Genomic DNA, 13,222 nt, shown 5'->3' with positions numbered 1-13,222 from the left:
GTGGAAACATTCCATGTCGATCATAGTTTGCCGGTAATTATTTTGGATTCGCCAACCCACACCGTTACAATCAGCGTCATCTAGTATCTTATCCTATTTTCCAGCCGTGAACGCTAACGCAATCAACAACTTATCCGATATGGCTACTTGAAGTGCTCCCCGAACGAAATATTGGGCTTTTATAAGGGCACAAAAAAACCATTGTTTCGGCTCCATATGGCGTCTGGAGTGTTGAACCTTATGGCACCCAGATGCCGCTCAGAAGGCTCGATAGCAGAACAGACGATGGGAAATCAAGCCATTTGTATTCCATTAGAGTATCGCTGTTTTCTAACAGCGATTGTCCCTCTAAAACGGGCCGCCGTGGGTGAAGTTGAGATGGAATCGAAGGAATCTGGGACGTTGGATTTCTCTGACTTACCAAGCTTTAGGTGCACAGCCTCGAGATATTATTTGTTATTGTTTAGGCTATCAGTGATGGCTTAAAAGTTAAAAGGCTATCAAATGACTCATATGCCAGTCCGGCCATCTAAACACCCATTCATCTTCCCCGTAAATGACACCCAATCATTTATTGTACCTATATACAGTTTCTAACTACTTCCAGTTGCATAGTTCCTACTTCTGCTATACATACTGTGGAAATGAGTGCTCAGTGCATGCTACCCGGTCTATGGCGTCACGTGCTCTCCTTAGTCCTTACCTCTTACCACCCGCTCCGACCTTATCTACGACCATCCCGACAGATCAGTTAACCCCGCCGACCCCGGCTCGCCAGTGTAAATTATGTGGCTAACATCCCCTTTATCCCGGTCCACAGTGCGCCGTGCCGCCGTACGAACACAGTCTGCCTTGTTCCGCTTCCCGATCGCCTCCTCCCCGTGACCCCGTACCACCCTCAGGTCACCCGGTGACCCGGCGGCGCCCCCGGTCACCCCTTGCCCCCGGGGCGGGTAGGTCACGTGTCAGGGCGTGGATCAGATTAGCCGCGGCAAAAGTGTGGTGTCGCGTGTGTGTGCCGTATTAGGTCGGGCAGACACGCGGCCTGCCCACCAAACATTTGTTTATGCCGCCGTTCCGCGGCTCCAGGGCAGCGGTGTGGACGGCACAAGGTCGCCCCTGATGGATCCACCATTACCCGACCTGCATTAGCGGCAAGATGATGTCGCTAATGCACCCGCTGCAGAGGTCATTTGCAGGATATGTTGAAGCCGTGTTCGGAGGCACTCTCGTGGGATGTTGACCGGCACTCGGAGTACATGTGTCTCCTGAGAGTGCTCGCTGAAGCTTGGTGGTCTTTCAATCTGTGTTCATCATCACTTTGGACACATTTGCGAGCTGTGTTCATCAGCACGCCTAGTCCATTTCCGGCTGCAGTACGTTACGTTGAAAATGACCTTCCTCAGTTCTATGCCGTGCAGTCACGAGCTTCATGGTGAAGCTGGAAAACTGAGTGGTTTTCGCTGTCCGGTTATGAGCGCGTGTCGGCACATGAGTGCGATGTTGAACAGATATCGGGGGCGGGAGGGCGGGGTCACCCATCCATTAGCGTCTGATTTACCACCCGTGCTTTCTCTCAGCGGGAGCAGGGAGCCAATCATGATCCGAAGTGGCGCCACTGAAGAGGCGAAGCACCCACTCTCGTGCGTTTTTAAAACATGAATAAAAATTTACGGTTCAAGCAGCCGCCGAGATTTCAATTTCCGTTAGTCAAATGTGCATGAAAATGTATGAACGATTTATATTAACATGCATATTGTGGAATTACAAGTTCAGCGAACCAGAGCGATGGCTGGGTCTGTTACGGACATTTACTATATTTCTTTCCGTGTAGGTGCACCAGCGGGTCAGGGTCTGAGTTTACCTTGGTATCCGTCCCAGTCGATGTCGCCCAGGGAAGTGAGCGCCAGGCCGAACCGCGACTTGGACTTGGTTCCGTCCAGGAAGTCGAACCGCTTGAACAGGTGCTGGAAAGAAACAGAGTTTTTGTCACCCTGGGTCATGGGAGCTCCACAACAGCTGTTGTTGTTGTTGTTCTTCCCTCCGCTTCTAATGAAGTGTAGCCTGTCGGCTCTGGGCGCCTCTGGCGGCCGCCGCCAGGGCCGCCACCACGGCGGTCTCCCGGACCTCCTCCGGTTCCGGGTGGATGGTGTAGCTAGCTGGAGAGTAGCTTCCGGTAGGAGGAGGTCCGGGAGAGCAGCCGGCGACGGCGGGCAGCCACCCCCAGCTGCGCCCCGGAGAGGGCACGTGACTTCGTTTGGCTCCCCGGAACCGGAGTCGGCCGGCGCCGGGGCGGACCCGAGGCGAGCCCCAGGTCCACACCCCCCACCACTTGAAGGCGAAGTCTCCAGGGGGCGAAGTCTCCACAACAGCTCGGTGTTCACACAAAAGCGGCTCGTGTTTGGGTCATGTTCCGTTTGATGGACGACGAAATTAATCTGATTTATTTCACGGCCAAGGAAGCACATGCCGCGCGTTGACCAGCAAATGGCGTGGTCGGGTGGTAGCCAGTGCTACCATATCTCAGAGTGATGACTTTATTTGGCCGCTATCAGGGCTCCGTTAGCCACCGAACTATCTGGTTTGATGGCGTTGAAAGCTGTCACCGTAGCCATACGCATCAATTTGGAGAGATAAACAGAGGGAATGAGGTGTTCAAGACCAAAACATTATCATCAAAAGCGGCCATCGACGTGATATTTACGCCTAAATTGGATTACGCATCGCCCTAGTTACTTGTTATCGCCATCTTTCAAGCTAGATGAAGCGTAAGCGATACTTTTCTTGCGCAATAAATGGCTGAGGAAAGCAGCGTGCAACGTAAAACGTGATCAAGATATACTGAGATGGACAAATAATTATATGAAAAACCGCAGTAAGAATGAAGGCGGGAAGATCGTGCAAAACAATTTACGTTTCATTGGATCTCTGACAGGCTCATACGTGCTATATCTAACACCTATAATAGTACGAACAGTATACTAATTTGGCTGCGGCGACCCACTCTCCACATTCCTTCACACAATGAAAACGTCACCGTCGACAGTAAGTGTAGGTTCGCACGTCATTCTCTGCTGTTTATGACCGTCCCGCCTTACGATTGACTGGTGGGAGGGGCTGATCAGCACACGCCGAATAATAATGATCACATTTCATTCACAGGTGCCTGCTGACTCGATCGTTCCTACATCTGCCAGTCTGCGTGTCTCAGCAATTGTGTTTAGCCCGGAGGATGAAAAAGCGACAGGAGTTTGAGCAATCTGTCGCTGGAATGCAGGCCTTGCTCACATTTGATTAATGGTTTTCCGTCTGAGTGACAGTCAAAACATAGAATTAACCCAGCGCAAACAGTGCTGAGAGAAGAGACTCGCATCATTTCCCTTCATCACCCCGACAGGTGCCGGCTGACGACAAATTAGACGCCACTGTGACGAAGGTGTGGCGACGATTGCCGACCGTCTGCAATTGTTGCGCACTAACCCATGAAATGGACCGTAATCACAGCGACAACGGCAGTCGCTGCGGTGACCAATCGCTGCCCAGCTCCGGGTCCGCTGACACTGTGACCCAGGGTCTGAACAGCCTGCAATTAGAGTCCGACCTGAGAGGCTGCCGCTGCCGTCTCTAGTGACCCTCCCCGTGCGACCTCGCTGGCAGCCTCCCTTGTCATCGCCAACCAACTCCTCCCGCTGAGTTTTAAACACGGTCCGACCGGGTCAGGTCAGCCACTAACACCGCTAAGCTCGGCCCAGCCGCTCCGCACGGTTCTGCGACACCTGAGCGAGCGTCATTTCAGCGAACGACATTTGAGCGAAACATTTTCAGCGATTATCAATTTAAGCGATTGACTTTTTCAGCGATTGTCAAGTCGGCGAATTCAATCACAGCGATTATCAACGTAAGCGAGGACCAGAATCAGCGAAACCAGATTGAGCGAATATATGGTGGTCAATGGGAGACCAATTGAGCGAATAGAGTTGCAGCGAAACCGAACGCGACGAAAGTCAATAATTTCTACTTTTCGGAAATTCTTGCCCTTTGAATACCCGTTTGGTTTGTGTTATGCTTCAAGCTGCGCGCGACTGTTATCTTGAAAATCTGTTATCTTGTTCTAGTAATCTTGTTGGAAACCTGAAACCACAAAAATATCAGGCCTCATTTCGCAACGTTTAATCATTGATCTTGCAACGTTTCGTTTTTAAATTTTTGTTTTATATCATACGTCATGATAACACCTAACAGTTTGTAATCCACCAGAGGTAAAGACAAAATTAAATACAATGGATTGGCTACCGTTCAGTAGCGGCGGAACACCTTCAATTAAGGGGGGCACCGCCGACTTTTGGTCTCATTCTCTCCATGCAACGCCCATAGGGCTAATGTTAAAATGCCAAAATCAAGGGGGGCACGGTGCCCCGGTACCCCCCTTCGTTCCGCCGCCTATGAGTAGGTACCGTCTGGACAAAACTTAATATAACTATTCTATTTGTTAAATTCTATAAAGAGCAGGGGGTGAAATTCAACCGTTGGAATTGTTAAGAAATGTAGCATTACATTTGGAGCTCAATGTCTGAGGTCTTTGGACGTGACATTCGCCATCCAGTTCCGGATAACCATGAGATATTCCGAAAACATTCGCGCGTATACGCTCGCAAAAAAAGAACGTTACAGGACGATGAAGTGTTTCGCTGAACTGGCAGTCGCTCAAATTGTAGTCGACGAAATAGATGTCGCTGAAACATAGCTTTCGCTAAAATTGATAATCGCTATATTTGATAATCGCTGAACTTGATAATCGCTGAATTGCCATTCGCTGAAAATGGTTCGCTCAAATGACGTTCGCTCAAATGACACTCGCTAAAGTCGCTCGCACCGGCTCCGCACACGGCTGTTGAGTCGGCTTCAAGCCTCTCTATGGTTACCGTTAGTGTCACGATCACTAATGAAGTAGAGGCGTCATGTGATGCACGGGCTAACGCCGAGACCGTCGAGGCGTCTGGTGGCTTCAGCGGCGGCGGCGGGTCACGGCGTCATCAGCCTCCTCCCGCCGCCGTCGCGGCCGCCTCCGCCGCCGCGCGGTCGCGCTCGCAGCGGGTCGCTCCTGCAACCTACCATTCGCTGCAGCCGCCAGTTGGAGCGGGGTGCGTGCACACACTGCCAACTGGCACATTATCACCGGCTCAGCGCGGTCACATGTGACGCCAGAGGCTGACACGGCGCCGAAATGTGGTCGATGTGTCACTGTGCTGAGCACTTCCGCGGTGGATGATTAGGCGCGGCGGCCGGCGGCAGATAACTGCGACATGGACCCGGTGCAGTGTGCACTGTGCAATGTTGGCATGAGGCCACAGTTACGGGCCAACGGACGTCTCAGACTCACCTGGCTGCTCTGGTAGGCGATGACGACCCTGCCGGTCTCGTACTTCCCCTCCGTGTTGGAGTAGTCGGTGTAGAAGGGCGCGCCGATGACGATGTCGTCCAGTTTGTCCCCGTTCAGGTCGGCCACACAAACTGAGTAGCCGAAGTAGGAGCCGATCTGCTCGCCGGTCAGGTTAAACAGGTTCCGTAGATTGCTGTCGTACAGAACCACCTGCCAAAAGAAGATGTTGAAACTATAAAATATCCTATATTCAAGGGCTTGAAGTATTGAATCGTCGGGGAATAAAAATTTAACAATGGTCAATGGACTGGGGGTCGCGAGAACGAGGATCGTCAACTAACAGCTTCAGAATCTCGGTGTAAAAAAGCTATCGTTGGGAAAATGGACCAGTTGGGGCAAGGGTGAGCATCCAGTTTATTAATTCGGTAAAAGTCTCGTAACCATCTATTTTTAGCGATTCTTCGTGCTCAAAATAAACAAACCATGCATCAAACAAACTTCAATCTCTGACCAATCATTGGATCTCTCTGCGAACTGACCTTTCCGGTGAGGTTGGCGCCGCGCGGCATGCCAGTGACCACGTCCTGCTGATCGTCCCCGTTGAACTCCCCGACGGCCACCGAGTAGCCCAGGTAGCTGTCATCCTGCGAGGTGGGGCCCTCGCCGGTTCCGGAGAGATCCGGACGCGAGTACAGGTGCTGGCTGAACAGCTGACCTGGGGTCAGGGAGCGGAGGTCAGAGTGGAACAGAGATAGACTGGGGAGGGCGCCGATGGGGTTAGTTTGGCCGATATGCCCGTTGTTTTTTATGTTCGGCCTGTTGTTTAGACCGTCGAGCAGCGAAACAGTTCATGTTAGCATGTGACCTTTTCCAAAGTTCAAAGAGTCGGTCACTCAGGTCTGATCGGTGGCCAGATAGGTAGTCCCGGGTCAGGTCACGGGGTTCAAAGGGAACGAAATGCATCTAGAAGCTGGTCGTTAGGTCATTCCGGGTAATCAGGGCCTTCAGAGAAATGCATGGGCGAACAGTTCTGAAAGTCAGATACCCGCGATGGATATGGCAACAAAGAATAGCAGTGACCTCGCTGGGTCACAGAGGTCAAAACGGAGAGTACCTGGTCTTATATCGCTCCATAAAAGTCGCAGGCAAACAGCTGTCCGTTCAGGTTACCAAGATAGATGTAGGAGTGGTGTGATTGACAGGGTACAGTGCACTCCTTATCAACAGTCTGTACCAGATCATCCATAAACATTGGTCAAACGTGTTATTGCTCAAGTACTCGTAAATCGCCTTGTAAACATATGTAACCGGAAGTTCACGGTCCAAATCACAAAGTGAATGGAAATGTGTTGCTATGCTTCTACTGTTGCTGAAAAGTCTTAGTGAAAATTCGCGTATTTATGCTCGTTTATAAGCATATTGCAAATTTAATACACCTTTATAAACGCATAACTAAATAAAGTCCACAACAAAATAAAAGTGAATAGCATGCGAGTATTTGCGGCAAGAATTGCATTCGTGGAAATGTATACGAAACATAACTTTTGAAAGATTGAACAATCTTCTGTTTCCGTATAGCTTAAAAGCTCTACTCGTGCTTCGCTCTAAAGCATTGACAAGAGACGTGAATAGATGCATCTCTAAGTAGGCTTCTCTGCAATGTGCATTGTGCATGGTGTATACATCGCCGAATGGTTTTGTGAAGCGGAAGCTCAAGTAACGAGCAAATAATTATGTTGGTGTGATGCAGCAGAGCAGCATGCCTGAATTCTTAGATAAGTGAATGTACTGAGTAACAAAAGAAGCTATCGAACTACGTGTAAATGTCATCGATTATTCAAGCAAATAGATCATGAATACTTTCCTCCTATCTGGTGTTGTGTTGTTCTGTTGTTTGCCAGTCTCATTCCGCTGTGATTGTGTATCGGCAGTCGCCATGGTGCAGAGTGCTCGGCCACCCCACCCAGGCCCAGGGCGGACTGGCAGCCGTTTTCACGAGCCCAACACCGATCGCCAATCAAATCACTCCATCTGTCTCTCATATCAGGCATTTGGACGGCGAACAGGCTCCTGAAAACGGCTACCAGATGCGCTACCCACCGGGCCTGGTCGGGGATTCGAGAGATTAGCCGTTGATTAGTGGTGCTGCCAAAGGCGCGAAGGCCGCCGTGTTATGAATGACGACAGATGAGGAGCATAGCTGTCGAAAATGCGGCGTCTGTAACGTGCCGAAGTTTACCTATCCTCGACGATTTAAAGTACTGTGGTGGCGGCAGGGGCCGCGCCGCCTGAATAGGTAGATTGTAGAGCTGACCTGCCGGGAGAGGGACGTACAGAAACGGACACACTGGGCAACACAGTGGCGACAGGATACTGGGAAAGCCAAGGCATGTCGGTCCTGTCCACCTCTCACACACAACGCACACACAAACAGAGATACCGCGCGGGGAGAGGGTGGTCAGATCGAGACAGGGTGGTTAGCAATTCAGCAGCGCAGAGCGGCGCGCTTTGTGGCGTAGGCGGAACACGCGACTGCTGAGCACACTGTTAGGCTGCTGGAGAGCACAGACGTTGAGCACCCGGTTACGTTGCGAGAACACCAAACGTGACTCTGCTCAGGCCGCTTACGATGTTTGAGCTCTGCGTGAAGAAGGCAGAAGCTGAGAGCTTGGTGACACAGGTTGATATACTTACTTGTTCTCCTCGGTAAGCGGCACATTCGGCGGTCATCGTTAATGGCCCAGTATGATTTAGTGTCCTGTTGTAACTGCAGTGCAACGTTTTACTTGCACAGTGCGTGTGCCGTGGACGTACGTACAGGGAATAAATGCAAAAGCTGAACAAAGTGGGAGTGTTGTCATTCGGCGACTTTAGGCCTGAACGTCGCATCTTGGAGAAATTTGGAATAACTTATAGCAAGGACTATTGTAATGCAGGCTCGTTCACTGCCCAGTCCTGCAGTGACAAAACTCTATCAAAGCCAGTGACGTATGCGGATGTGATCACCTGTTGACGTTGCAGAGACTGCCGTACATTTATCAACCCTGACCCCACTTAGGACAATGCTATGACGCATGGCTCGGGCATGGGATGCCGTGCGAGGTCATACTCGAAGCTGTTATGCAGGATGTGCTCATGTAGCGCCACAAACAACACCACCTGGGGCCACGACTGCCTGACCGAATACCGACCAGTAGAGTGAGTCAGACTGACTCAGACTGGAGCCTGACCTGACAAACAGCTGCGTGGTCCCGGGTCCGCGCGTCGTGCATTATGTTACTAATTCGTGATATCTACGACTCGGGATGAAGAATGCAGATAGAAGCGTACTATTATCAGTCATCAGACACTTCCCTGTCCTCGCGTCTCATCTCGCCAGGTTTTTGGTCAGCAGTTTTGTGATAAAGTCACGTCACGTGACACGGAAGGTGCTGACACCTTGGCTCGAGAAGAAGCCACCGCTGCACTGACCGAGATCGGGCGCGATGCGTGACTCGGCTCCGCGTCTGTCTGGACCGGCAGTGGCTCACAAAACAGTGAACCTCCGCGTCCGCCGTCTCAGACGTCACGGGTCGGCGTCGGCATGAAATAGCGCCGGCTCTCGGCTCCAATCAAAACAGCCGGCAAAAAGACTGGCGGCGGTGGCTGGCACCTAATCAATCGATGGAAAGGTGGAGATGGGTACACGCCGATGGGGCTACACTTGGTCCAGAGAGGAGGGCTGTACTCGGGTCAGGTCAGGTCACTGAAAGGTGAGCCGTGTTGGGTCGGATAGCAGCAGGGTGCCACCTAACGTGTAACGGTTGTGAAATGTCTCTCCGAGCATAGACAAATGGAAAAAGGGTTTTAACGGCGTAATAAAATGTGTTTTCCTTCTCGCGCCAGCTGAGCTGGATCTAAGTTATGACTATCGCCGGGTGATTAAAAACGCTGGGCACGATGCGACAGGAACAGGTGCCAGCAAAACATGGGGCTGCGTTGTTGCAGGTGGCACTAACGAAAGCTGTGAGCGAGCTACAACCCCTGACGAGCAATAACTCTGCAACTGCGCCTTACCGCGCTGCGCCTTGGAGCGGTATGTGAGCGGGGACTGAAGATGTGCGAAATTTTAGGCGCAAGGCTGTCTGAAAAAAGTTCTTGATCTGTCTCCTTAGTTATCGGAAGCGGGCCAATCCAGATGACAGATACATTTCGAAATGAGATTTGTGAGAGGGGCAATTTACCGTAGAAAAGAAGATTTGCAGTTGGTAAGGAAGGTATATGTAACACATGTTTCATTTCGGTGATTGCTAATTATTATATGAATTAATGAAAGTAGTTGCCTCATAAGTCCTGTAAAAGTTCTTAAAATTGCTAGATACAATGCATTGAACAATTTTATACAATATGTTGGATGGGTTTATTACCAGAAAGAAATGGCTGATAAAATTAAGTTTTTTTAAAGTTCACGAAAGTTCATTCAAATTGATAAATAGAATAAATTTGCTTTAGCTGATGCTGCCGTCGGTGAGCCACATTTCTTACAAAGCATGTATACTATATGCTGAATGATGAGAAGTTTGCATCAACAACTTTGATGACTCACTCAGTCATTAGTCCGGAATATATCGTTGATGCAAATCACGTCATTCATTAAAGTGCAGTATTTCATCCTGATGACATTACCTCTAGTTATCCATCAGCACTAATATTAACCGCTTATTGGTTATGGCTATTATTTTAAATAAGCCTCGCAAGCGATAAAAAAATTTGGTCGTTATCATCTAATCGGTTGCTTCTTCTGTATCCTTTTAATCATGTAAACACTGAAATAGAGCTTTGTCAGATAGCTATCTTTTAGCACATCTCGAATAATAGGTAAATGTATTGCTTAAATATGCAATATTATCCATCTAGAATTCTTTTTAGTAGGCAGTAGCTGACGAGTATTTTATCGTACTGTTCTGCTGCGTTACGTCAGAGCACAATCCCGGCGCTGGCCGACAAACCCAGCGCGGCTGTACACAGTCGGCGGCAAAAAGTGCGGCCATCCCGGCGCACGCTGTCGTCGCCGTCAGCGCGCTGTCGGGACGCTCTCAGAACAGACGGTGCGCTGGTGCCGGGACGCGCGCCGAGTGTTGTTGTTGACAGGCCCAGTGGCTGCGGCCGACGGTCGGTAACTGTCGCCCACATGCAGTGACCTGGGTCAAGGCAGACATTGTTTGTGGACGACGGAAGTTGGAAAACGAGGCATATATCACACTGTATCATGCCCATTGCCCAGTAAAGAATTCACCTACATCTTTCTAATGGTGTAAATAAAAGGCAATAGGTTTTTATTCGTATTTCGGAAGTAATTTCGAGTACTTTTATGATTTTATCATTCGACTGGTTGCCACTTGTTGACCAACCGCGTCGAAGGGTCAAAGGAACTATCCCACCTTCTAAAATGCTGTTAAAACCAGTTAAATTGTGCCCGACTTTATAGATTGGATGACCAGGAACACGGTTCTGGCATTTATTTTTCATTAAACATCTTAGGCTTCCCATATTCCAAACACAAACTTTCAAATATGTGACGTCACAGCCCAAAATTACCTCCTTCCCCCGGCCACATTACTGTCATAAAGCTGATTCTTTTTACTCTGTAGGCACCACAACAAAGTTCAGACCAAGTTTTAAGCGATTTTTCAACGAACAAACCCATTTAAATCAGAATGACTAAACGAGGTGACGTCACACTAACGGTCGCTCCATGTTGAAGATAGGGCCTTGCGCAAGGCTCATTTTCAAATGAAGGGAACGAATTTCTTCAACACCAAGAGGCCGCGGGGGTTGCAACCTAGATAGATAGTGGTTTCTGAACCTCGCCGCAAACTTGGCTATCTCAACTCAAACCCCATGTTAAAGGTGGGATAGTCCCTTTAAAATTTGGCCAATTGAATTCAATAAAAAGCTTGGTTTGCTTGGCAAAAACTATGGCCTCCCGAAACGTACGTATTTTCTGTCAGACGATAAATTTCACTCGTCTTGATGGTATTGGGCCAACATTTAACAAATGATGTTCTAATCGAGACACCGAAATACCATTAAACGTTATGAAATGAGATGGATCGCGGATGACTATCTCGAGTGACTTGTTTCAGAGTGGTTATAAGGCTTGACAACATCTCCAGCAGCCAACATCAGGCAGCCATTTTCTCAGTTGCATGCATTGTGCCTGCTGTTTTGAATGTATTGTTTGTGCAACAATTGAGCTGACCGTTTGATATGGATAGTTCGTGTGTCATTTGGCCAGAGTACTGGGCTGAATGCTAAACCCATTGTCTTCGGCCCGATCAAAAGGGAGAATCGACAGCGCTCTTAGTGGGTTGTCGAACCAGTGACATGAAACAACACTCAATGGGTGACTGGGACACTGTAGTTTTAACCTTTAGCCCATCCCCAATGTCGGTTTCTGCGAAACATGCGTTAGGGCTCGCGTATTTAGGGCTCATGTTTCCCGGTTCCGCGATGTTTTGTCTTTATGTCCACGCAGCGGTGCTCTGGCGTCGCCAGCGGCGGCAGTTTGGCATCTTGTGTGGAACATTTCCTGTGCATCCATTCGTTAAGCCGTGCACTGCTGAGGAGCACTGGCCACGTGGTTGGCCCGTCACCCTCTCCGTCGCCCCTTCCTCTCCGTCCCGGCACCGCTGGCGGACGCCCAACAGGCCCGCCGGCCGGCCGGCTGTTTCAGTTCGCGGCCCGGGCCAGCTGGGTTTCCTCCTCGCCGCGGCCCGGCCGACCGGCCGCTGCCAGCCGTCGCCGCCGACACGTGCAGTCTCAAATTGGAGGCGGCGGCCGGGCGGCAGCGCGAGTACACGGGACAAATAGATGAGATCGACTGGGCCGGCGGCGGTGCGCAATCCCTGCCGCGCCGACCTGAGTTATGCCGCCGAGTTTGGCCGCGTCATCAGCCTAATGAAGTTGGCAGAATAACAACTCACTCTGATCGTGGCGACCGGGCTTTATATTGGCATAATGGCCCGGACGGGCGGGACGTGACGCCGTATGGACCACGGACTCGACGGAGCGGAACGGGTGGTGAGTGCGCTCCGGCACGACAGGAGGCGGTCGGCGCTATGGGCGCTGCAACTGTCAGCGGAGGTGTCTATGCCCGTGAGAGCTAGTCGCCAAGAGGTGAAAGAGGCGCCGGCTGGGTGATGACATTACTATGCAAAGCCTAAAGAAAGTATAGCGTGATTATGCTGAATTACACACACGTCTGTTTGATTTTATCTCCGAGCTGGCACTTTGTTTATGAAAGATACTTAGAACGCCATCGGGTGTCCGTCAAAGTCCAGCTGTCGGATGACCGGACACTTTTCCAGCAGACTTATTACGACCTATGGCTTCATAGCGTGGTGAAAGATAAATAAATACCTCGCCTCCCTAGCTGTTAAAAGCTTAAGCAGCAACAGCGTTTTCCTGTCGCTTCGTATGCCGTATTACTGGAATTTCTCAGTGTTTCCACAGCTGCCTTTGGGGGGGGGGGTTTGCGTTAACTTTTGGAGTTATGGGTGTCACATAACCAAAGCATGTGCAGTTGTGGCGCCCTAAACCCGTAACCACCTCCCCCGCTCCATTTCCGCTCTCCGCGCAGCAGCTGGCGTCGACTGCGACTCACCTTGCCAGTACCAGCTGCCGACGGCACCGACGAACAAACGATCCCCGTCCTGCCGACGAAAAACACTTGATCAGAACAGGCGCGTCGCCGGTGACGACCGCGGCACACGACGACAACGACGGTCCCTCGTCCCCCCTCGGCCGGCGGCACAGCTTTCAGACTGGCGGCAAAAAGTCTCCCTGATCGACGGCGCGTGC

General features: G+C 50.6%; 1 protein-coding gene across 3 annotated transcripts in view; it reads right to left on the bottom strand.

Moving 5' to 3' along the window:
• The window catches only part of LOC122364124 (integrin alpha-PS2-like), a 60,560-nt gene that overhangs the window by 9,399 nt on the left and 37,939 nt on the right, over positions 1-13,222 (bottom strand). For all 3 annotated transcript variants that reach the window (XM_043334225.1, XM_043334227.1, XM_043334226.1), the window contains 4 exons: positions 13,026-13,074; positions 5,920-6,095; positions 5,381-5,590; positions 1,865-1,967 (listed from right to left, as the gene is read on the bottom strand). In XM_043334225.1, coding sequence (XP_043190160.1) covers positions 1,865-1,967; positions 5,381-5,590; positions 5,920-6,095; positions 13,026-13,074 — 538 coding nt within the window. The remainder of the gene's footprint in view (positions 1-1,864; positions 1,968-5,380; positions 5,591-5,919; positions 6,096-13,025; positions 13,075-13,222) is intronic.

This window comes from Amphibalanus amphitrite, unplaced genomic scaffold, assembly GCF_019059575.1.
Source record: "Amphibalanus amphitrite isolate SeventyFive unplaced genomic scaffold, NRLGWU_Aamphi_draft 000657F_arrow, whole genome shotgun sequence".
NCBI lineage: Eukaryota > Metazoa > Arthropoda > Thecostraca > Balanomorpha > Balanidae > Amphibalanus > Amphibalanus amphitrite.
This window is presented reverse-complemented; position numbering and strand designations above follow the sequence as displayed.